Below are 26,715 nucleotides of genomic sequence, written 5' to 3'. Positions count from 1 at the left end.
TCTGTCCAATAAAATGACCAATCCCACAAAATCCTACATTTCAGAGACTTAAGAGAAAAGTAACTAATAGAAAAAGAAAAAAATGGAAGGAAATGCTACTTATTTGAAAAAGACACATATGCCTGACTCCAGCCACAGGTCTAAAAAAAAACCCATGACCAAGTGTGTCACAGTAGTATGACCGTAGACCATAAACAAAGTCAAAAGAGAAAAATTGAGGGGAAATTATAAAATAAATCCCAAAGAACTCATTTTCATAATAGAGAGTCCTCACAAATAAAAAAAAAAAAAATTAAAAAAAAAACCAGAAAAGTAGATAGTTCACTGAAAAGGAAATAAACATTTAAATCCTAAATTATTGAAAATTTCACATTTCAAAAATGAAGAAGAAGAGCATAATAAACTAATATACTTATTGAAAAGTTCTCCGATTAATGCCTTTCCTCCCTCTCTGGACTTTAAACTTACGCCTTATTTCTTTGGCGTTTCAGGCCAGTGTCTGGTCCACGATAGATATTCAACATATGTAGGAATTCATTCTTTCATTCAACAAATATTGGGTCAGGTGGGCACTGTGCGACACTCTGAGGACAGGGTGCTGAGCAAAGCAAACTCATTCTCTTTCAAGGCTTCCATTCTAGGAGCAGTTAGAAGATAACCAAAACCAAACAGACACACACACACACACACACACACACACATATAACATAGAAGGTAATCTAATGGTCCAGATCCTGTTGGTCTCCAAACAGGTATTAATTACATGTTTCCATACTGATACCCTCATTAGGCATTTTCATTTTCAAGGATTTCTTCTGATTAAAGTAACTTTAGTACTTTAACTCTTAAATAATTAATTTTTCACTAGAACTTAATAACAGTTACAAAATAGAGAGGGAGGAAAAACCTACAACATTATCCAAATACAACCACTTTCAGCATTAAAGCGTATTTCTTTCCTGTATTTTCCACAAATCTTTACTATCCCAGTGGGCACAGAGCATGTAATGTTCTCTGCCTTTTAGATCAGACGCTTCATCTTCCTGCATTCTTAACCAAGACGAAGGAACATGGCAAAAGGATCTCTTTCCAAAAGGAAAACGGGTTTCCATAGCAGCCATGGCTTCAACTCATTCAACCCCTTCTGCCCTCTTCAAGACCAGCAGTTTTACTAAAGCTGAGCAGCCCTCCAGCACCTCCCCCTGCAATGACTTGCTGCCTCCAAATTTAAACGGGGCCATTTGTAAATAGACCGAAGAGGTGCCTCACACATGCCAATCACTCGCTTTCCCCCTTCTTCCTCTCCTCCATATTCTTGACATTGAACCTTGAGAGGATTTTGTTTCTTTTACCTCTTCCTCATGCTTTTCCTATTTGTTAATTATTAAAGAACTTCTTCTAGCTTCTTGGAAACAAAAATGCTATGAAATGCTCACGGGCTAGATTTTGGGAAAGAAGCAGTAATTACACAGCAGGAGAGGAAGAAATGGGTAATGAGCTGCCCAGACTGTAGACCACATGAGCCATCTGAAACTGAAGACACTGCCTGTCTTTCAGAGGAAATTATGGGTAGCACGAGGTTCTAGGAGATTAGCAAAGCACATGTTGCTCTTACATTTATAGCGAGTTGGCAACAGGAATTTTTCTTTAATAGTAAGCAGAGGTTTATATTCATAGATTATGAATGAACAGAAAGACTATCTCTCCAATAAATAGACAACAGATAGTTGGGGGGGAGGTCCAGTATCAAAAAATAAGTGGGTCACCAAAGTGATTTTTAAAAACTGGCTGCGGAAATATTCTGACTCTGCAGGAAGTGAAGCATGACAATTCACTAGCCTGGTTCCTTCTTCTTTTCTAGCAAAACAGCACACCACATTAATTCTCTTTACATAAAGACAAATGAAAACAGGCCTGCAATGCATCACAACCAGACTATATTTAATAAGATGATGCTGAACAATAAAACTTTTAAGGAAAGTTATAGTACTGGTATCTTGCCTCAGAGTAGCATTTATATGCTAATGATCTGGAAGAGGTTAATTCACTGGGGGGGAGGGAAAGAATGTGCATATTGGGGGTAAAAAAGGATTTATGGTTCTTTTTACCTACATTCCAACTTTAAGAAAACCAGATTCTTGCACTTTTACATAAGATTTCTTGTATTGTAAATAATAAGAAGTATTATGACTTCTTTCTAAAATAAACGCCACTAACACATCCCAGTACAGTTTGATGAACATAAAATACCATGCAAGCTTCAAGGGATAATCTGACAATATCCCTTCTAAAATTTTCAGCTTCTAGAAGCAACAAGGCCAATCACTTTTGAATGACATTTTCAAGGTCATTAGTCTGGGAATTTTAAGGCACCTGCAAGCACAGAGCCACCACAGACTAACTCAACATTATCGGTCATTTGGAATCCCAACTTAAGACTCAAGAATAGAGGCTCACCCCCAAAATTTGTTGTCTCTCAACTATTTTATCTCTTAGTAGTTTGGGCTCAATTTTTCAGATTTGTACATTTTATAAAATGGGATCGTGTTATACACATGAAACCAAGACCAGCAGCTTGTTCACTTGCCAGTGTCCAATATATCCTGCCTACAAAAGCTCTGAATACCAACAACAACAAAAAACCTTACAGGGGCGGCGGGGGGGTGCCCTTCTGCTAACTCATTCCTCACAGAGGAAACATTTATTATTTCCTGGGGCTGTATGCTGAATTTCTACTTCTACAGCTGTAATTTCCACTTGTGAATACCGGAAGGGGCTTAGGGAATGGAAGAGGAAGGGGTCAAAATCCTATGAAAGACACATTGCTTTTAAGGGTACTGTAATGAGATTTGCAGAAAAGTTATTGATCCGTGCCCTTTCGTTTTATTTCCAATATACACTATAGTCATGTTATTTCCCTATGAAAGTTCAGTGTATTCATCTAGGGACTTGCAGCAACAGGGCAAATAGCAAGCCAGAATTCTGGAGTGTTCATTAGTAAGGAGGCAAAAGGTCTTCACGGAAATCCAGGTACCGGGCAAAGAAAGAAGAAAAGCAAAGTTCAATTTAGAACCATTCCCCAGCCGCTCTGGATCACAATGTGAGTGATCAAAGAACACGGCAGTTCAGGAAGGAAGCAAGAATAAATAAATAAATGCGTGTGTTCATAGATACCTAGGCATGTAATAGTTCTTCCTGGCGCTGCTCTACTAAACTGTAATCACGTGACCTCACGTAGGGCAAGCAATCCTATAAGATGGGGATTATTTTCTTCAGATTATAGAGCTGGCATTCAAAAGCAGGTCTACCTGACTCCGAAACCCATCAAAACATGTGCTTTGAGATGGTCTATGGCAGGAGATGGGTGGAAGACGGTTTCTTCACCAACTGCACTTTTTTTTTTTTTTTTAAAGACTTAGTTATTTGAGAGACCGAGTGACGGGAGGAGCAGAGGGAGAAAACCCTCAAGCAGACTCCCCACTGACTGCGGAGTCCGATGCAGGCCTCGATTCCACGACCCATGAGATCATGACCCGAGCCGAAACCAAGAGCCCGACACTCACCCAACTGAGCCGCCCAGGCGCCCCATACCAACTGCACTTTTGAATGAAGTTCAAGGAAATTAACTTTTGAAGAGCTTTAAGGAATAATCAAAATCAATGTTATTTAGGTATTTAGATACATCAAAGAATATAGAAAATACAAATAGAACACATTAATTTTTCTAAAATATTTAAAGTCTGAGAAATTCTAAGTAAGCTCTTCTTTCTCCTTAAATTTGTTATTTGCTTAAAAAAAGAAAAAAAGAAAAAAACTTTTAAAGTCCTATATACAAAGAGCAGAATTCCCTTAACAACAGGTCCACGAGATTATGATCCCCTCCACATACTGTCTGGCACCCCCCAGGAACTGACATCATTTAAGAGAAGACCTGCTCCACTCTGCCCTCTGCCCCTACATGAAACTGTAGTTTCCAGTGGTCTCTCCCTGCCCCTCCACTGTGACAAATACCTGCCCTGGTAAGCATGGAGGGTTGGGGGAGGGTAACAGCAGAGAAGGAGGTGACGAGGAACAGAGACCTGTGTAGAGTATGTCTTAGATTTTCTAGAAAAGTCCATTTCAAATATCTTGTCCCACGGTCAAGTGATATTTGTCTATTATGCCCTGAACTCTGGTTTGGCAGACATGATCTCTCAGTGTATGAGTTAGACAGAGTTAGGACTGTAGTACAATTTCAGTTTCTCCTTATGAAACAAGAATTACGAAATCCAAATCCTATTAGCTATTTTATTTTTTTTTTAAAGATTTTATTTATTTATTTGACAGTGAGAGATCACAAGCAGGTAGAGAGGCAGGCAGAGAGAGAGAGGAGGAAGCAGGAAGCAGGCTCCCTGCCGAGCAGAGAGCCCGATGCGGGACTCATCCCAGGACCCTGAGATCATGACCTGAGCCGAAGGCAGAGGCTTAACCCACTGAGCCACCCAGGTGCCCCCTATTAGCTATTTTAAATAGATACAGGAATTCCTGAAACCTCTTTGCCTTATTGGCAAATATCACCACACATCAAAAGAGAAAGCTGAGGACAGAGGAAAGGCCACAGAGATGCATCAATTCCAAGGCCAGCCACTTCATCTGTGACCTTGAACTAATTATTAGTGTCTGAGCCCCAGTTTCCCTAATTGTAAAATGTAGACACTAATAAGTAGCTCATAGAGTGGTGGTAGGAATAAATGAAATAATATACATAAATGACTTGAATAATGCTTAGTATTTAATATTCAATAGTTTTCTTCATTTGAGTATGAACAATATGCTTTAAAACTTTTCAAACCAATAATGCCTATTCAGCTATTTTCACCAATCTGAGTTTGTATGGGCTCTAGTACCCCAAGTTCAAGAAATAACATCAACAGAAACTTGTTCACCTAGCCCCCATCCTAGAAAATGTAGAATTCTCAAAACTACAAACTGCATGCCCATTTACCTTGGTTGGTTCTCCACAGTGAGGTTCTCTCCTCTCTGATAGCCACTGTCTGCTACCTGGGTTGTAGACCTCTTCACAATTTGCTGTAGCTCCTGCTCCAAGCGTTCTTTGATCGCCTTAACAGTCTCTGGAATCTTCTTCAGTTTGGCCAGCCCCTTGATGAGGATGCCCATAAAAAGGGTGCTGTTCTCCTCTGGATCCGATTCCAAATCCTCCTTGATGTCCTGCAGGTTCATCTCCCTTGCTGGAAGAAAAGAAAAAAAGAAAAGAAAAGGGTTCCATTGCAAGATTCAAAAACAGAGCACACTGAATAAATGGGATCACAGCTTTGATTACCGCCTTAAAGGAATTAGAGAAGACTTTTCAAGGGGGAAACAAACCATGAGAGACTGTGGACTCTGAGAAACAAACTAAGGGTTTTGGAGGAAAGGAGGGTGGGGGATGGGCGAGCCTGGTGGTGGGTATTAAGGAGGGCGCGTATTGCGTGGAGCATTGGGTGTGGTGCATAAACAATGAATCTTGGAACACTGAAAAATAAAAGTTTAAAAATATATATATATCCCCCCCAAATTATATTCACATAGAGACTAAGAACCACAAAGTAACAGTTACATTCCTCAGATCATAGCCATCAGTTAAAATAAGAGGTGGAAGCCATTAAAAACAAGGAAATCTCCACAGAAAGTTTTCCACGGACAGCCACTTCCACAATGAGCCAGTCTGTTCATGACATTTATTAAGCACTCGCTGTTGATAAAATGCCATACTTGGTGCTATGGGAGAATTCCTGAGAGCCACAGTCTCAAAACTCTTATTTAATCCTTACAAAAGATAAGTAACTTGATAAAAAGAGGTAAGTTAAATAAGGAAATTAGTTTAAACAAATGACAAGAGATGAAGAAAACTGAAGAACGGTATGTGCAAAGTGAGACACGACTCTGAGGAAAAGAGTAATGAAAACTTTCCATACATACCAAAGAACCACCTTCTACTTTTCTCTAAACATAGGTCTACCATAACACACTCTACTGAAAATGGGTCTTGCAAATCCCTGTTAGTTTTCTGATAAATAATTTTATGTCAAAAGTCTCCATAGGTCTACAGGCTTTGGGACGGAAGAGGGCAGCCTAGCACACTGGTTCTTACCCGCCACTGAGAAGCTGGGGAGAGCGAGCGATGGGGATCTGAGACCTCCATGACCGACTGAAAACCACAGGCCCTCCCTTCCGACTAATGCACACACACACAAATATGTGCCCCAAAATACCCAAAAATAATTCTCTCGTTTTAACAATGGTTGGATTTAGATAGAATGAAGCGAAAGTGAGTAAAAGCCAGAAGATGGACCCTAACGGTTCAAGTCTTCTCCATCCTTCCCTCTCTATTCTTCAAAACAACTGACAGGTTTTTAAAATATGTGATATCCTGAAAGACTGCATACCTTCTTCTTTGGGGGAAGTCAAGCTCAATGATACTACGAGTCCACTCCAAGTGGTCCAGCACCACTGGAATGCACTGCAATCTACTGATTAGGGAAGAATGAAAATATCCCACTACAGGCAGTAAATCCATGTAACCACTGCACAGAGTCTCCAAAACCCCTACCTCAGATGATACGCACGCTATTCTCTTCAATCCCTTCTATTCATGTTCCCAACTCGTAAAATGCACTTCAATACGAACCAAAAGCATTTAAGGACATGCAGGATATAATTACTTCAACAAGTTTGTTTTCATTGAAGACGTTCTCCTCGTATTTATCCACGAGGCTGAAAACCATGTGGAGAGACAGAAGCACAGCAAGAAGAACCAAATTCCTAGGATTTTCTTTGCAACACAGAGCACATTTGAAGAGGTGGTATTTCATTTAAAAAATTGTAAGTCTAGTAAAGCTGGGAGTAGAACCAAAGTGACTTAAGCCTGTGAAGATTACAATTTTGATGGCAAAAAACAAAAACAAAAACCCAAAACAACAAACAAAAAAACAAAACATAAGGCATTGATATTTCCAAATGTGACATTCCAAAAATTGACATTTTAGTTACTGGTTTTGTTTTATACTTTAAGAACTGGACCCCTCAGGCCACAGACTTCTTCCTCCATCCTGCAAAACCAATCCCGGCAGCAAGAAGAGAGAAATACTTAGCAGCCAAGGAGCCATCTAAATTCAGCACGTTGCAGGTTGGGGGGCGGGGCGCAGCTGGAATGAAGCACAACTATAAGCAGAGCTTCAGGCAGGGAAAAAAGTAATAGAAATTTAGCCGAGAGAAAATGATCTTCACGAAGGAGCACATATGAGTCACAAACAGACACAAGCTAGGGGCCACCTGTGTGTCACGAGCATCTGCCACAAGAGTGATTGGTGAGGAGATAAATGTAGTAAGATCCACGAGCCCCTAGACGGTGTGGCATATAGCTACTTATCTGTGCACTAATATGATAGAGAGCCTATTAAAAAATAACAAATAAGCAAGGTATGAATAATAACATGCCAGAGCCTCAAATGGCACATTTGTTTCGAACCTTATCTTTCTGTTTGTCTCCTGAAATCTCCTAGAGCATAAACAGTGAGAGATTCAATATTAATTAATTTATATTATCTATTTCACTTACATCAGCTGAAAATTAATAGGCAATTTAAAAGGATAATATAATCAACCATGAAGACTAGTCCAATAATCACGGTGAGGTCAGATAGAATTATTGGTGCTTTATGGAAAAAGTCTTGTACAAAAATAATATAGCTGAAATTCAGTACAGGCCTCCCACCATCATCAGAACAAAATGTACATACTTCCAAATAACTTAACACCAAACCATTCATTCCCTTGAATCTACAGTGATACAGTACTCAAAGTGCAGGTTTAAGAACACTTTATAATTAGAAATACTATACTCTCTCACCCAGTTCTCTCTGATCTTTTTGCTCTGAAGAGACTTGTTAAGTGAGGATTTCCTGAACCTGCTTTTGAAGACCCTCAGTGGCAAAACAGTGCTAAATACTAAGATTTTCATGTTCTTCTCCACTATTACTACTAAAATCCTATTGGCCCCAACTGTTTTTTATTACACGCATAGACAAGAAAGGAAGGAGGAAGATACGGATGTGTAGGTATACATGCCTAAGTGGTTTGAGGCTAAGCATGGATTCATGAAGGTTTAACAGAGACACTTTGGGACTCATGAAACAATTACCTGGATGCTATCTCCAGTCCTCCCAAGCTCCACAATTCCATGATTCTATCAACTTAGAGTAAATCTATACATCTCTGGTTCCATGGCCTATAACCAATTCTGTTCACCTAGATTACAGATAGCCCATTTTAAAAATTACAGAGAAAGTGAATAATCCACTTAAGCAGGTAAGTCTTCTGTAAAAGAAAACTACCTTTTGTTTCCCACTGAGTACAGGAAGCAACGAGACTAGTCCGTAACTGCTTTCTTTTCTTGGTATGTTTGGTAAGAAAATATGAGTAACATGCACCATGGCTATATATACATGTCATCAAATCTGCACAAGAACCCTGGTGATACACTTTAACTTTGTACTGAATAAGCTTCATTATTTAACTTAAGATTTGTACATGTTAAATTGTAAGAGATAATGGTAGTGTTTACCACAGAAACTCCTGGTAAATGTCATGCTTTATGCTATGCATGGTAACTAAAGTATACAGATATGGCAGATCTGATTTCGACCTACATCCATAACTTCATTTACATGTTGTATTCAAGAACATTATGTCTATATAACAGGAGAACTGTGTCACTATTGAACAGAATTCGATATAAATTCAATATAAAAAGGAAACTTCAAAAAACTCACCAAGCCTACTTAACCCAATAAAGTACCAAGAGAATTACATACCCACAACCTGCCCCCATAGGCAGGAATCTTGCCTCAGTAGAATGACAATGCTCTCAAATAGAAAATAAGAAAGTTACCACTTAATAGTAATTCTGGTCAAAATGGCACTATAAATTCATAGTTGAGATACCCAATCTCAAGATAGTTATACACAAAATAGAAACTAAGAAGTTATGAAGAAATAGTCTGATTCAAAACTGAGAGTAACATCTCTGTGGACAAGCAATAGAAAAAAGGAATGGAGCCAGAATATGTGTCCAACAATGTCTGTGTGGAGAAGCAGGCGGAGGCAGGCAAGATCTAGCCCACTGGGTGTTACAGAGACTTGACACGCACCACTGGCTAGATGAGCCCACAAGTCCTCTACGGAGGGCTACAAGCACAGGACCAAATCAAGCTCTACACCTACAGACGCTTCTGGTCTCATCAAATCCTTATCTTCCATCCACATCCCAGTGGAGATACCTGGTCAACTATTTATCTTAAATATCATTCATCTCACCAATGAAAAATTACCTCTAACATCTTTTATTCTAATTAATGCACCCACTGGTACAGATGCACGGGTTGCCCCTGGAGTATAGAATCTTGATTAGGGTCTTTCAAATGTTAACTAACTACCCCTGAAGTGTGGATTCCTGATTAAGGTACTTCAGAAATGTTAACTAAGCACCCCTAAGGTGCAGATTAAATTACTTTAAAGGAAACTACAGACAATATAACACCCTACTCCTGAAAGGAGGCTGCCAAAAGTTACTGCCAACTCTGTACTAGGGACCATCATTTACATGAAGCTAAGGGTTTTTATAGTCTCAGCGCAGGAATAGTTTCATCCCGGAAGTGGAGAAGGAAAGCACAATGAATGTGCCCAGGTCCGCCCATAAGTGAAAGTGGACTAAGGGGGAAATGATGGTATGTTTCAAGGGGAGGGAGAGTGAAGGGTAGACTATTGCGATAAAAACAACCAAAACGATACTGTTCAGTCTCCCTTGGGACAGCGCTTAACATACATGATCTCTTTTAGAGCAAGGAGGATGCATCTTTGAAAGTCAAGGAGTAGCCACCAGTGGAAAAGTGGCTACTAAAAACTTTAAGTGGGCAAGAGGATAAGAGAAGACACAAGGAACAGATGAAAAAATTGTTTATATTAATATTCAATAATATGTGTTGGGTTTTGTGAGTTCAATTGCCCAAAGAGATAATATGATGTAGTAAAAAGAGCAAGAGTGGGGCCTCATAGAGAACTTTAAATCTGATTATCAACTCTACCACAATCTAACTGGGTAAATCTCTCTGAAGTCATTAAATCTTGCAAGACTTCAACTTTCCCACCGGTAAAATGGAAATAATATTACCTACACAACTGTGTATATTAAACGAGGTAATATGACATCAAAACACAAAACAAACCCCCAAGAAAGGGGGGAAAATGTACTTTTACAACACCTAGCTTTAGGAACTCCTGGATTGCTAGAGACAATGGAAATTACTGAATTCCCCATTTCTCCTTATTTCCTCCAAAAACAACACAGAACAGCCGGAAGAACAAACAAAGCTCATACAAATCATACCCTCAGGATAACCTGCAGATTGAAAATGCCCCCAAATTCACAACAACTATAAATAAAAATAAGAAAAAAACACCTAATCCCATCAAAGAATCTCCCAGGTTCCTGGCCCACCTCTGCTCTGCCACAAGGCTTTGTTGCAAGCAAAAGCAGGCTATTGAAGAACCATGAAAAAACTAGGACGTTAGCGATGATCCTAAGACTGATTTAAAAAAGACTATGACCACCCTACATTTCAGATACTCAAAAAGTATCCAAAGAGATGAGAGCGTGGACTAGAGGGAAGAGAGTTTAAGAGAAGATAATTTGTAGGACCAGTATTTGAGACCCCCAGCTTCTATGGGAAAAATCAGACAAAAGGAAGAGAGAAATGTCCTTTGGCTACTGGATAGTGAAGGGAGAAAGAAGCATAAAGAGAAAATTCAGGACACCATGAGAGAGCCAAAATTCTGAGAACAACCTTCTCCTACCATCAAAACAAATAATACACTCAAGTATTTGGATTTTGCTATGCTGACAGAAGAGGGAGCCAATGATCTAGGAATTCAATTAAACACCCTAAACCCATAAAAAGAGAGCAGGAAAAAATGAACAAATTCTTATGAAGGTATGGGGGAGAAGGGTTGTCAGAAAATCCACCACACATTAAAAGAGGAAAATTTCTTGCAACAAAACTATCTTGAAGCCAAGAATGGAAGAAATATATTCAAACAAGAACCTGCAGATACGAAGCCATCTTGAGTCAGAAATCCCAAAACTATGAACAGACATGGACAAATAAAAGAAAGGTCTGAGAAGCAAATGGACTAAACTGAGAAAAGATAAGGGAAGAAAAAGGATATTATTTCAGGCAGGAATAAATTATAAAATACCCAAGAGAAAACAGACAAAAATGAGTATCTCATAAAGGGTATTAAGGAAATTCAGGGAACCAAAATAGAGAATAAAAGGGATATAAAGAAAAAACTACAATGACCAAAGAGAAAGTAGTAGAAATGGAAGACAGACAAAGAGAAAGGTAACATATTAGAAGAAAAACAAACAACAGGTTGTTTAAAATTATTTTTTAAAAAATCTTGAATCTACAAACTGAAAGAGCCTATTGGGTACCTGGGAAAATTAGCCATTCAAAAAATAAACAAACGAACAAACTCCAGGGCATACCCTATTACAATTGTTAAGTTCCTAGGTTAAAAAGTCGTCAAGGTCTATAGGCTCACAACTTACAAGGCCAAACAAGGCAAACTGGTGCAGCCACTCTGAAAAAACAGTATGGAGATTCCTCAAAAAGTTAAAAATAGAACTACCCTATGAGCCAGCAACAGCACTACTACGTATTTATCCAAAGGATGACAAAAATAGTGATTCAAAGAGGCACATGAACCTCAATGTTTATAACAGAAATGTCCACAACTACCAAAATATGGAAATAACTCAGATGTCCATCAACAGAAGAATGGATAAAGGAGACGTGATACATATATATACAATGGAATATTGCTCTGACATCAAAGAGTATGAAATCCTGACATTCACAATAACATGGATAGAACTAGAGAGTATTTTGTTAAGCAAAATAAGTCAGTCATAGAGCGCCTGGGTGGCTCGGTGGGTTTAGCCTCTGCCTTCGGCTCAGGTCATGATCTCAGGGTCCTGGGATCGAGTCCCGCATTGGGCTCTCTGCTCAGCAGGGAGCCTGCCTCCCCCCATCTCTTTCTGCCTGCCTCTCTGCCTACTTGTAACCTCTTTCTGTGTGTCAAATAAATAAATAAAATCTTAAAAAAAAAAAAGTAAGTCATTGAAAGACAAATATCATGATTTCATTCATAGATGGAATTTAAGAAAAAAATCAGATGAACATAGAAGAAAGTAAGGAAAAATAAAACAAGGTGAAATCAGAAAGGCAAGCCATAAGAGACTTTTTTTTTTAAGATTTTACTTACTCTTTTGAGAGAGAGCAAGCAGGCACAAGCTGGGGTGGGGGGCGGTGGCAGAGGGAGAGGAAGCAGCAGTCTCCCCACTGAGCAGGGAGCCCAACACAGGGCTCAATCCCAGGACCCTGGGAATCATTATGTGAGCCATAGGCAGACACTTAATGGTCTGAGCCACTCAGGTGTCCCAAGAGACTCTTAACTATAGGAAACAAATTAAGGGTTGCTGGAGGGGAGGTAGGTAGGGATGGGCTAAATAGGTGATGGGCATTAAGAAGGGCACTTGTTGTAATGAGCACTGGGTGTTATATGTAACTGATGAATCACTAAACTCCACCAGGAACCTAATAATACACTGTATGTTAACCAACTTAAAGGTAAATAAAAAATTTTAATTAAAAAAAAAGAATTTTCATAAAACACACAAAGGAAGATAATAATGAAGTAGCATTTTATAATAAAAAAAGAAAGAATATCAATAAGTAAAAATTGTAAACTAATGAATTTATACCCATCTAAGCTGTCCTTTAAGTACCAAGGCTACAGGACCTACTAAAGGAATTCTGCACCCATGAGCCTTTTCTTAAGGAATCTTTTGATGAGCCAAGAGATACGTGGGAAAACTTAAGCAAAAAAGATTGATGATGAGCATTTAAAACAATTAAGTGTAGATTTAAGATAAAAACACCACTGGCAGGTGTGAATGGAAGATAGCTAAGACAAATACATTATAAACAATAAAAAGTAAAAATTAACACAAATAGAAGCTAGCAGAAAAGAAAGGATAATGAAGTCATGTTGTTATTTAGGCAAAAGACGGGGATTAAAGGATATCCACAAAAACAGAAATGTGAAAGGGAAAGATTAAAGCATTAAAAGGGACTAGGAGCACTTTTCCTGTGTTTTTAAAACATTAAAAAGACAATTGCTAGCAGAAAAGAACACCTCCTTAACAACAACAACAACAAAAAAGTGTTTAAGGAACAAAAAATATCTCAGAGAAAAAGAAACATAGCAAATATACATATTTATAAAATACTACAATAGAGGGGCGCCTGGGTAGCTCAGTGGGTTAAAACCTCTGCCTTCAGCTCAGATCATGATTCCACGGTCCTGGGATGGAGCCCCACTTCAGGCTCTCTGCTCAGCAGGGAACCTGCTTCTCTTCCTCTCTCTCTGCCTGCCTCCCTGCCTACTTGTGATCTGTCTGTCAAATAAATAAATTAAATCTTTAAAAAAAATATTACAATAGAGCTGAGACAAAACATTAGTCTTATCATTATACATCAATGGATCATACTCACTTATTATAAGAAAAGGATTTTCAATCTGAGTCACAAAGCAGGGCCCAACAATAGGCTATACACAGATCTTAAAACTAGTAATTTAGAAAGGCTAGAAATATAGAATAAACAAAAGACACCAGTCAAAAATCATTAACCATTATGACAAAGGGCATCTTTTAATATCACATGCCACAATTCGCAACAAGGCTTACAAATACTGACATACCAAATTAAACAGCAGCTACCATTTTGAAACAAAAACTACAAGGGAGGCAGAGATACAGGGGAAAACTCACTAATAGAAAACTTGAATACATCACAAAAAAAAAAAAAAAAGAAGAAGATCGAAGACCTAAACAATAATTAAATAATGCAGATCTTATGGATATATATCAACTCTATACCTGATAACCAAGAATGTACCTGTTAGGGCCAATTTAATGTTAAAACCTGTTTAACTATTAGGGCCTGCTTAGCCAGAGTGACTCCATATTGCCTAGGTAGCCATATTGTTCGTTAAATCCACAGACTTCATGCCAGGAATAAACGCCCCAGTAGTTCCTGGTATCATTTCCAGGTATCGATTCCAGGAATAAACGCCTTACCAATAGAAGCCACGTACCTTGGGTCTGCGGTTACACCCTATAAAACCAGCCTGTGAGATCCAGAAGGGGTCGCCCTCTTCAGAGGCGGCCCTGGTCGGTCAGTCTAACTCCTAATGCTTGGCATAGAATCAAGTTTTGCATAACTTTCACTTTGTCTCAGTCTCATTCCTTTGATAACAGAGCCCAACAGTACCTTTTACTCAAGCACCCATGGGACATTCACAAACAGTGGTCATGTATTGTCACAGAGAAAATGTAAGTTCCATGAAGTAAAAGTATTACCAACAATACTCTCTGAACTCAACGTAAAAAAGCTAGAAAGGATTAAGAGAAAATAAAATTCTTCTGTTAAAAACACTGTATCAAGGGGTGCCTAGGTGGCTCAGTCAGTTAAGCGTCTGCCTTCAGCTCAGGTCATGATCCCGGGGACCTGGGATCGAGCTCTGCAGCCATCAGTCTCACTGCTGAGTAAAGAGTCTGCTTCACCCTCTACCTCTCCCTCTGCCCCTCCCAACACACCCCCAACTCATGCACTTTCTCTCTCTCCCTCTCTAATAAATAAAAAAAATCTTTTAAAACAATGGATTTTTATCTAATACAAATTGAAATGAGACAATATTTTTAAAATGATAATGGGAACATTAAATATCAAGGTCTATGGAATGCATTTAAGGTGTTGAGAAAAATTCTTGTCACTGAACACTTCTATCAGTAAAACTGAAAGAAAATATATGATTTAAGAAATAAATAAGAAAATATATGAAAATATATATAAGAAAATATATGATGTCTAGATCAGAAGAAAAAATAAACCAAAAGAAAGCACAAAGAAGGAAAAAAAGATAAAAGCAGAAAATGAGGTGGAGAACTGAAGAATGCCCTAATCAATAATCAAAATACTAGTTATTTATTGAAAATTAAAAACAAAAACAAAACAAAAAACCCTAACACAATAGATAAACCACCAGCTATTTTGATCAAGAAAAGGGAGCTAGTGCAAATAAAAAGACAAAAAGAGAAAAGGAAATTTCAAAAGCAGAAGAAAATACTGATCTCTGTATAGATAAAATTTGAAAAATTAAATTAAATTAATAATTTCCTAGAAAAACACACATTATTAAAATTGATCCCAACAGAGACAGAATGCTTGAAGAGAACAAGCTACACAGGAAAAAAGACAGAAAATTAACAAAAAGCAAAAATATGAAAAAATATCAGATCCAAATTTTCACAGGGAAATTCCCTAACCTTCAAATATCAGAGAATCCCAATGCCCCATAAATTGTTCTAGAGCACTGAAAATGACGAAAAGCTTCCCAGTTACTTTTATGAAGCAAATTACTGTATTGAAGGCAAAATCCGGTATGATTTAGACAGTAGGCTAATATCCTTTATAAACATCAATGCAAAAAATTGAAGTAAAATATTAGCAAGCAGAATTTACCCCCACACTGAGAAAGTAACACACCATCATCAAGAGGCATTTATTCTAGGAAATGAAAAATTGGTTCAATATTAGGAAATCCATTGATTTGTAACAGAGTAAGAGATTTAAAGACAAAACAGAAAAAAGGTGGATGAAAGACAATGACAACTCACAAAAAAATCAAAATGGGCTTTAAAATTTCCTTACAGGGGTGCCTGGGTGGCTCAGTGGTTGAGCCGCTGCCTTCGGCTCAGGTCATGATCTCAGGGTCCTGGGATCGAGTCCCACATCGGGCTCTCTGCTCAGCAGGGAGCCTGCTTCCCTCTCTCTCTCTCTCTGCCTGCCTCTCTGACTACTTGTGATCTCTCTCTGTCAAAATAAATAAATAAAATCTTTAAAAAAATAAAAATAAAAATAAAATAAAATAAAATTTCCTTACAGAAAATTGTTCAAACTGACTCATAGTAAGAGAAATGTAAATTAAATAATACTGTGATACCATTTTCACCCATCAAATGGGCACAAATTAAAAGGTCTAACAACATAATTTGGCAAGGCTGTGGGGAAAAGGAGCACTCTCACACACTTGTGGTACAATGCAAGCTGGTACCACCCTCCTGGGGAACTTAGTCATACCAAAAAAATACGTATGGCCTTCTCTTTTGACTGAGCTATCTCTTCTAGATGTTTACCCTAATGATACCTCCAACATAATGAAAATACATATGCACAATGTTATTCATTACATCACTACTTATAAAGGCAAAATATGGTAAACAATCTACATACCCTTACATAAGAGTGTGGCTGAACTATGATAAATCACCATAATGGAGAAGTATGCAAGGGTTAAAAAAAATAGTAAGAAAGCCAGCGCACCTGGGTGGCTCAGTGGGTTAAGCCTCTGCCTTCAGCTCACGTCATGATCCCAGGGTCCTGGGATCGAGCCCCACATCAGGCTCTCTGCTCAGCAGGGAGCCTGCTTCTCCCTCTCTCTCTTTGCCTACCTCTTTGCCTACTCCTGATCCCTGTCTGTCAAATAAATAAATAAAATCTTTAAAAAAAATAGTAAGAAAGCATCATCTATACAAACTAAAATGGAGTGATTTCTAGGATATAAAGTGAGATAGCAAAATATAAGAGAGTATCTAAAGTAAAATTCCCCTTCATGGAACATTTAAGAAGAAACACAGGAAGAATAAACCAGAAACTCATGAAACTGATTAACTACAAGGCATGGGTAGAAAAACAGAAAAATGATTAGCATCCATTTAACTCTCTTATAACAGTAATAAAAAAATGGCCTAACAAAAACCTGGCAAATGACAGACAATTTATAAGAGACCGAAATGATTCATATACATGGAAAGATTCTCAACACCTCTAGAAACCTCAGAAATGCAAACTAAAATTATAAACTAAAATAATAAAAACACAGAGCCTATCAGATTTGTGAAAATCCATTTGCAAAAATTAAAAGTCAAAGCCAATTTTAAGGGAAAGAAATAGAGAAACAAAAGCTCTTGCATAATTCAAAGAAATCTACATTGGTACAATAACTTTAAAAAGCTATCTGCAGGGGCACTTGTGTGGCTCAGTCAGTTAAAAGTCTGACTCTTGATTTTGGCTCAGGTCATGATATCAAGGTCATACAATCAAACCCAGTGTTGGACTCCACTTAAGAGTGTCTCTCTCTCCCTCTGCCCCTCCCCACCTGCTCTCTTGCTTAAAATAATAATAATAATAATAATAATAATAATAATAATAAAATAAATAGCTACTTGGCAAGTGAAGTTTAAAATGCACAACATTCCTATACAGATACAACACACATGGCCCCCAAGGAATAGGGCTTCTTCACTTCGGAGGCATCGTGGCACATACAGAAAATAACAGTACTTACCCAGCACAACAAGGATAAATGGGGATGGCTGCATGTAGCTAAGAGAACTTGCCTAGAGATTCCAATTGCCCCAAGACCAGACTGGTTACACCAAAGGCTGAAGAGTTCAGTATCTCCGATATATCTACAACCCATTTCCAAGAGATCAGTAGCTGGGAAACTGTCCTATAGTTTACAAACTATCCTACAGTGTACAACAATACTCACTGCTATCAGGTTCCTAATAATAAAAAACTGTAAACTTATAACTTGTCTATCAATAGAAGAATGGATAAATTGTGATTATATAATAAAATACTACATAGTAGTTAAACGAGAGCTACATCATAACATAAGAAAATCCAAAAAAGTGCAATGTTGAGCTCAAAACCCAAGTAGTAGAATGATACATATGATACAAAATCAGTAAATTCATTAAATTATATCATTAAACTTAAGTAAATATGTAAATTAAGCTATACAATTTACTTACGCCCTAAAATACTCAAAATAATATACTTTGTATATATAAACAAACATACACAATATTGTAACACATACAAATATATACATATATAAACATGTAAACTATACATATTGTTTCTGTATTTATAAATACACAATATATATATACATACATACACACAGTAAAAGTATGCAAACATACAGGAAAAAGATATGGAACAATTTCAAAATAGTAGTTACCAAAAGGGTAGAAGAGAGAAGAAAGGAATTGAGGAAGAATTCATGCATTCATGGGGGGGTTTCAAGTGTACCTATAAATTTTTTTTAAAGAATCTGAATCAAATCTGGAAAAATACTAAGATTTATTAATCTAGAAGGAAATACATAATGATGGTTATATTCATCACCTATTAATAATAAACACATGTATTTTAATTAAACTCTGGCCTTGCTTCATTTTTACCTTTATAAATATCTGAACTATTAATTCTATTTTGCCTCCATTATATATAGTCCTCAACTCTACTTATGATTAATCATAGAAACCAACCAACATATTTAATAGCAAATGAAGGATACTTGAGGAACAACTGATTTAAAATGCCAAGGGAAGCCCCAACCTCTGGACAGAAGTACCTCAAAAGGCATCACACTGTTGTGGAGAACTTTCACTATTCTAGATATGTGAGTTGCAAGAAGGAAAATTTCATCTCCTTTTATGTTAGGATTCATAGCTCCCACTCCATGTAGAGAGAATTTAAATATCAAATCCTAAATTTTTAAGAAAAGTATCAAATCCCAGAACAAGATTTTATGAAATAAAATACACATGAGAAAACAGCAGCAAAAGAAAAAAAAAATCATTTAATTTGTGCTCTCTTTAGGTTTTATTGCTTAACCTATGCTGGTACCAGAAAGAAAGGAAGTAAGAAGTCCAGTTTCATTATAGTTACATTCACAGCAATCCCAGCAGGGGCATGCATAAAATGAATAAAGAAGCCACAAATGAAATGTCTGTGTACCCCGGGAGTAATTGCTCAGTCAAAACGTTCCAAAGGCAGTTTGCCAAATGAAAGGACATACTGGGAATCCAAAAGCTTAAACCAACATTTTACTACAATTATTGGCTTTTCTCCATACTTCTCCCATCCTTTTACCTAAGTTATAGTTGAATTACTACATCTAAATTAGACATTAGTTTCCTGAACATTACAAAATACCGTGACTGATGAGAAATAGGAGAAAGGCTTGCAAAATACATTGCTTACTCATTTAGAGTGGGAACAGCATGAGGCTACCTTCCAACAATTACCATCTGGTCAACCTGTACCGATCGCTCAACCTCTGTGAGCGGAATATATTTATAAAGTGAGTTTTAAAAATACCTGATTAACTAGAGTGTATAAGCAATCTCCTATATTTACTACACAAACTGCCTATTCATGTTTGTGCTTAATTTTTAATATTTCACATTTGCATATTTTTGCTTATTAGCTGGTTTTATTGATTTACAGGGGTTCTTTATATATTCGGGATACTTAACCTCTGCTGGATATGCGCCAATCTTTCCATGTTCTATGGACTCTTCTGTAAATTGCCCGTCATTTGCTCAATTCTTTCAAAGGCCATTTCTTTTCTTCACTAATGTGCAGGAAAACTAAGTGGATGCTAATCATTTTCTCTCACTGGATTTCTTGCTTCTGCCAACCTGTGCCTTGATTTTACATTTTGTAATTAAATTTTTAATTAGATGATACATACACATTTAGAGTTCTATACTTTTATAACTTAAGTATTTAATAGACTGAAATAGGAGAGATACAAAAATAATCATCAGATAATGACAACAGTACCTGCCATAACTACCTCATAGGACTGCAGCCATCAGTTGAATGATGGAATATGCCTTACAAACCATAACATGTAAACTATAATGGAAAATCTCACAGAAAAGTCACTCACACCTCTACCTGTAAAGAAGACATTTGAAAAAGACTCATTTGCAAACAATCAAAATTCTTGTTTAATTGAAAGTCCTCAGGAATCACCTCCAACCTAAATTTAAGGCACCCCAATAAGATCTGTTCTATCCGGGGATTCCCTATTGGAACATCTGCTGTAAAAAACATCAGTTCTAATGGATTACACCCTCCATCCTACTATTTCACAAGATGAGAGGGGAGTTTTAAAAGCCTATGTTAAATTTCCTGCTGAAAATGACTATTACTTTCAAGGATGACTTGCAGGGCACTTCACAGATATACTCTTAGGACTTACTGTTCATTAAGAGTAAGAAAATCTCTGCCCTTTATTTATAGTGTATTTCATCAGCCTCACACTTTTATACATACTTGGTAACATTTTATGCAGTTCTCTAAATAATTTCCATCTTCCTCATTTACATAACCCCCTTTAATAATGTGACCCAGATTAATATAGTCCTTAAGACTGAAACTGCAATGATTTAAAAAGACTTCACACATAATTTTAAGAAAGTCAAAATTTTACATCTTGGCTCCTCAAGATAACTCAAATCAGAAAATAGGTAGTGCACAATGTGGTAAGCAGAATGACTGTCCCCAAAAGATACCCATGTCCTAATCCCCAGACTCTCTGTATATGTCTCATGGCAAAAGGAGACTTCGCAGATGTGTTTAAGGCAAGGACTTGAACTGGGCAGAGGAACCTGAATTAGCCAGGTGGAATCAATCCAATCACTCACGTCCTTAAAAGAGGAAGGAGGCAGAAGAGTGGGTGAGAGAGATGTGACACACTGTCGCTGGTTTGGAAGAGAGAGGAAGAGGGCAATAATCTGGGAAAGTAGCAGCCCCTAAGAGCTGCAAAAGGCAAGGAAATGGACTCGCCGGTAGAGCCTCCAGAAGGAACACAGCCATGCCAACATCTTGATTTTTAGTTCAATGAGACCCATACTGGACTTCTACAAAACTGTAAGATGATAAACTTAGGTTCTCATAATTTGTTGTGGCAACAGGAGAAAACGAATACCCAGAGCATCCCTAGCTTTTTCGCAGGAAAACAAACCAGTTAGAAGAGCATATTCTGGAACTCAGATCCTTACTTGAAATCACAGCGCTACTCCTTGTCAGCTGTGTCAACTTAAAGCAATTGTTAATCCTCTACACCCTGGTTTTCTTATCTGTAAAACAGAGCTATCGTAATAGTAGTACCTACCTACAGAGATTCTTAAAGGACTGAACTAATTTATGCAAAGCCCTTAAAATGTTGTTCTACATATCTGGTAGGCACTAAACACATCTTACCTACTGCATTTCATCAGTAATATTTAAACCACCTTCTCTTTTGGTCACCCACAGAAAAATGACGAGAACAACAGCCTTCAACAGTGAAAGAAATGAGCCCTTCTAAAAAGAAAGGTTTGTAGCTTAGGTAACCATGATGGTCCCAGTGCCATTCAACTACCACTTGGCTCTTCAAGAGTCATCCCCAGGGGCACCTGGGTGGCTCAGTGGGTTAAGCCGCTGCCTTCGGCTCGGGTCGTGATCCCAGGGTCCTGGGATCGAGTCCCGCATCGGGCTCTCTGCTCAGCGGGCACTGGAATATACAAGGTCTCTGTATAGAGGACACAGGATCTAGAGCAGATCTAGATCCCTCTCTCTCTCTCTGCCTGCCTCTCTGTCTGCTTGTGGTCTCTGTCTGTCAAATAAACAAATAAAATCTTAAAAAAAAAAAAAAAAAAAAGAGTCATCCCCAATAAGGAACAGACTCTCAAAAGTGTTACCATGAACTCCATGAAGTGAGAAATGCTAACTCAACTACAGGACTTGACAGAAAAAGTACCCATCAAAGAGTAAGCTGTCTTATTAAAAATAATAGATGTAGCAAAATGAGTTTCTACAAATTTGCCATAACCATCATTTTTTTGACTTACTTCATATTTACACAGTGCTTTTCATTTGCAAAATAACTACCCTATCTTTTTTTTGTAAACAATTAAAATTTTTATTTCATTTGGCCATTGACTCGGCAACAATTATTTCAATTGCTATAACCAGGCTAAGCAGTGATGGCTCACGCTATAAAAACACAAAGATAAAACAACTGATAATTTCTTCTAGAGGAAGAGGTAAATTACAAAAGTATAAATGTATAATGTTTCATAATTCCATGCTCTACAACAGCTCAAAGCAGTGTCAAAACTCAAAAGAATAGCAATACTACATCACAAAGAAGAAGAAAATTTTTAGCTCCAGGAAGAGGCTTTACATACCTTTGAAGTGTCACAATAAACGTAAATGTTCAGAGTTTTTTGGGTTTTTGGCTTTTTTGTTTTTTGGGGTTTTTTGAATTATTAAGTAGACCAAGAGTAAAATCTATTACAAAAGAACTTCTATGCTTTTCCTACGGTAAAAGCAATAAACCTCAAGATTCCAAGCCTAAATAACCCTAAAACTTAATTAAATGATATTTTAAAAGGTAATTAAATATGCCCCAGCAACAACAATATATATAGTCAGGCTCTCAAAAGAAACACTTTCAATTAGTTACACAAAATGTATTGACTGACTCCAAATTTTTTTTCTGCCTTTCCACCTATTCATTATTTCAAGCTCTATAGGACTACAGAACTAGAAAAGAACTATAAGAACTAATTTACACCTGCAAAGCCAACAATAATGGACATTCCTCATTCCTTAAAAGGTACTGAGGACTTTAGCTGTGACCCGAAGGCACCCGCAGGACATCTCACAGAAAAAAATCCCATCTCCTTCTCCTCAACCCAGCCCTGCCATAGTCGAAGGCTCTTTGCAGAGGCCCAGAGACGATCTGGGCCACGCTCAGCTGAACCCTCTGACAGGGTAGGTCTGAGCCATTCCAGAAGAAATCCCCTAAATCTGTGTTCAGATTCAAAGCATACTCTCCCTCTCCAACTTTAAATGCAGGCCAAAGTGGCTCTTATACAACAGAATAGTAGGTAGCCCAAGAAGAAACACGGCTAGTTTGTGGATATGACCTCAACGTACATTGTATGTGTGCACGTGCACACCCATATGTCAGCACATGTGGAAACAGGGAGGGCACTGGAATACACAAGGTCTCTGTATAGAGGACACAGGATCTAGAGCAGATCTAGAGCACTCAGAAGCTCTCAAGGACCAGAGAGAGCATGTAACGTGTACAGCAGCTGGGTAAAAGCTGACAGAAACAGCCAAGGTCATGAGGGGGACGGGCGGGTGGAGGGATGGCAGGGGTGAGACCCCCTGCATCAAAGAGCATTCAAATCCAACTTCAGAAACATAAACAGTGCTGGTCAAATAAGGCCTAAATAGATCTGGATTTAGAAGACGGGCCAGATTCAACTGCCAGTTTTCAAAGCTGATAATGCAACAGGCCCAACCAGTCATCTACTATCTTACTCCCTCTGGGGGTGGCACAGAGCTCACCAGAGGCTCCAAGGCACTCACCTCAGAACCTCCCAGGCCTGACCCCCCAGATTTCCCCAGGTCTTTACCGAGGAACTACAACATCATGAAAAGAAGGTGCGTGGCTAAAGAATTAAATACTTACCACTTGAGCTTCCAGGAGTAGAAAACTGAGAGGTATCAAGGAATTTTCGAGGCGTAGGAAGGTTTGTAACATCAATCAGAGGAACAGGAGAAGCATCTTTTATAAGGGAGCTGAAAGGGAAAGGTAGGTATTTACCACCTTCTCCAAAACCCCACTGCCTGTTCATCCCTTATCCCTTTCGGGGTTTTGGCATGAGCCTTCTGTACACTGATTTCAAGTGTCTCCCAAGTGTCTTTCCAGCGGTGACTGCACAGAGACAGGCACAAAGATGTGGTCTAAGGGCTCCAAGAATTCAAATTTTTGTCTTTTTATCTCAATGCTAGCTGGGTCTAAAAACATTAGCATTAATATATTCTGGATCAGGGGCACCTGGGTGGCTCAGTGTGTTAAAGCCTCTGCTTTCGGCTCAGGTCGTGATCCCAGGGTCCTGGGATCGAGCCCCGCATCGGGCTCTCTGCTCAGCAGGGAGCCTGCTTCCTCTTCTCTCTGCCTCTCTGCATACTTGTGATCTCTGTCTGTCAAATGAATAAATAAAATCTTTAATATATATATATATATATATATATATATATATATATATATATATATATTCTGGATCATCTGAATGACTACCTTACCACCAAATTATGCCAGCAATTTCAGAACCCTCCTCTGTTCCTATATTAAGATTAATTTATCAGCAAAGAAAGATCACATGTGACCATATCATGATACCTGAACTAAAGTTTAAGTATTTAAGCTTTGTTTAACTTGTGTTTTTCAAGCTGGAGTTTTTTATATACTCTGGAAGTTCACTACATTTAGCTTTTTTTAAAAGAGGCTCACTGGGACGCCTGGGTGACTCAGTCGGTTAAACATCTGCCTGCCTTCAGCGTAGGTCATGATCTCAGAGTCCTGGGATCGAGTCCCACATCAGGCTCCTTGCTCGGCAGGGAGCCTGCTTCTCCTTCTGCCTGTTCCTCCCCTTATTTGTGCTCTCACTCTCTCTCTGACAAATAAATAAAATAAAATCTTTAAAAAAAGAAAAAAAAAGTTCATAAATTTCATCAAGTTGAGAATCATGACAATAAAAGATGATTTAACAGGTTAATTCAGTATTTGATTACCCATTTCACCTTTTCCATAAGGCCTTAGCAACTCATCTTAATGATTAACTTTAGCATCTCCAGAATAAACACATTAATTTTAAATGACATAAAGACTATAAAAAACAATTAAATTTTCAAGTTAATTCACATTTATAGCCATCTGGTAAGTGAAAGAAGTAGGCAGGTCCAACACAAGTCAAACTTATGCTCTACTCTCAAGAAACTGAATCGTCTACAGGGTGCCTGGCTGGCTCATTCAGGAAGCACAAGGCTCTTAATCCTGGGGCCAAAAGTTCGGGCCTCATGTTGGGTGTAGAGATTACTAAAAAAAATAATAATGATAACAAACTTAAAAAAGAATGAAACAAAATCATCGAATCATATGGTAACTAAAACAGAAAAGCTTCTCTAAGTTCCAAGGGTGGACAGGTCCAAGCCATAGCTCTCCCCTCTTCCCCGTCCCATCAACATCAGTAGCAGAGGCTGCCACAGACGTGATTCTCACAGCGGGTGGAAAAAGATGGGCAGGCAGAGCGGGGGAAGCGGGGACAAGACTACGACTTAAGGAAAGATTTCTCCAAATGGGAAAGGCGGTGTACATTTTGAACACCGGCATCCGCACATCCCACAGGGACACGACCCCACAGTTAGTGAGGTGCCCCTGCTCCCTCACTACATGGAAGAAGGGATGGCGACACAATCAAGCAGGCAGCATCTCCGCGTCCGGCATAGGGCTCAGCGCTGAGGGTCCAAGCAGCACTATGAAACGAGTGAAACCAAACAGCCTATTTCCAACTGCTGGAATCACTTGCAGACTCATGAAAAACCTCAAGCATAAGATATAAAACTAACAAAAGTAACGCGTACCTAGAATTCAACTGACATAGTTACCCATCATTCTTTTCCTCCATTATAAGGCTGTTTAGCTCTCATTTACGCATAAACTATCTTAAGAAATAGAGTCTTCAAATCCACTGATTCGTCACAATATTTTGTCTATTTATAAAGTCAGGAAGGTCACAGATGTACCCAGTCCTCCTTTCCATACTGACCACCGCTCCATCTCCGGTGTTCCCTGGGCTGCCTCACCTCGTCCTCGGACCCGCACGCTGCTCGCAACCGCCCCGCAAGCTCCATACCCCTGTCTAGCCTGGACTCACAAACCCAAGGAGACGGAGGATCGTCACGGACATTTACAGTGCTGCTACTCACTAGTAAGAAAAAGTTCATTTCAATTCTAAATGATGAGAAAAATACACAATAAATATTTCTATAACAAAATGGAGAAGTTTGGGGCACCTGGGTGGCTCAGTGGGTTGGAGCCTCTGCCTTCGGCTCGGGTTGTGATCCCAGGGTCCTGGGATAGAGCCCCGCATGGGCTCCCTGTTCAGCGGGGAGCCTGCTTCCCTTCCTCTCTCTCTGCCTGCCTCTCTGCCTACTTGTGATCTCTGCCTGTCAAATAAATAAGTAAAATCTTTAAAAAAAAAAAAAAATGGGAAAGTTATTTTTGAAGCATTGGTCCACAAAGGTATCAGTTAACAGGAAAGTTCAGGTGCAGAGCTGCATTACAGTCTGCCATCTTATGAATGAAGTCATACAAGGAGTGCATATTTGTGTGCAGTGGTATGTGTGTTTTGTGGGTATAATACAGACTTCTATAAACACAGATGTGCACAAGCCTCACGTTAGATTAAAACCTACAATTATTTTCTCAATTTTAACCTAAAAATATGTTTCTGTTAAATACAGGGTGGTAAATGTCTTGCCATTTTAACTCTGAAAAACATAACATAACCTACTGACTTTATTACCAGAGCCAGAAGAGCCCTTACACTCCATCAATAAACTTTTAGAAAGTCAATTTACCGCAAGACTATTTTCATAGACTCATCTCTCTAAAATTCTCCCCTGGGCTTCAATTTTCTCCTTTGTGAACACCAACCCAAAGGCAAGTAACTCTGGAAATGACTTTTGGTTTTTCTCTTGTTCCGTTATGAAAGGACTTAGTCTCAGGAGTTCAAGAGAAAGCGGGCACACCCACTCATTTAGCGGCGACAGAAGTGAA

The 26,715-nt window shown here is 38.5% G+C and overlaps 1 protein-coding gene across 3 annotated transcripts in view; it reads right to left on the bottom strand.

The window, feature by feature from the left end:
- EXOC4 (exocyst complex component 4) overlaps nucleotides 1–26,715 on the bottom strand; it is a 730,059-nt gene that overhangs the window by 636,933 nt on the left and 66,411 nt on the right. For all 3 annotated transcript variants that reach the window (XM_059171891.1, XM_059171893.1, XM_059171892.1), the window contains exons 5-6: nucleotides 23,563–23,672; nucleotides 4,985–5,228 (exon numbers count right to left, since the gene is read on the bottom strand). In XM_059171891.1, the coding sequence (XP_059027874.1) occupies nucleotides 4,985–5,228; nucleotides 23,563–23,672 (354 nt within the window). The remainder of the gene's footprint in view (nucleotides 1–4,984; nucleotides 5,229–23,562; nucleotides 23,673–26,715) is intronic.

The sequence above is a fragment of the Mustela lutreola genome, chromosome 4, assembly GCF_030435805.1.
Source record: "Mustela lutreola isolate mMusLut2 chromosome 4, mMusLut2.pri, whole genome shotgun sequence".
NCBI classification, from domain to species: Eukaryota; Metazoa; Chordata; class Mammalia; order Carnivora; family Mustelidae; genus Mustela; species Mustela lutreola.
This window is presented reverse-complemented; position numbering and strand designations above follow the sequence as displayed.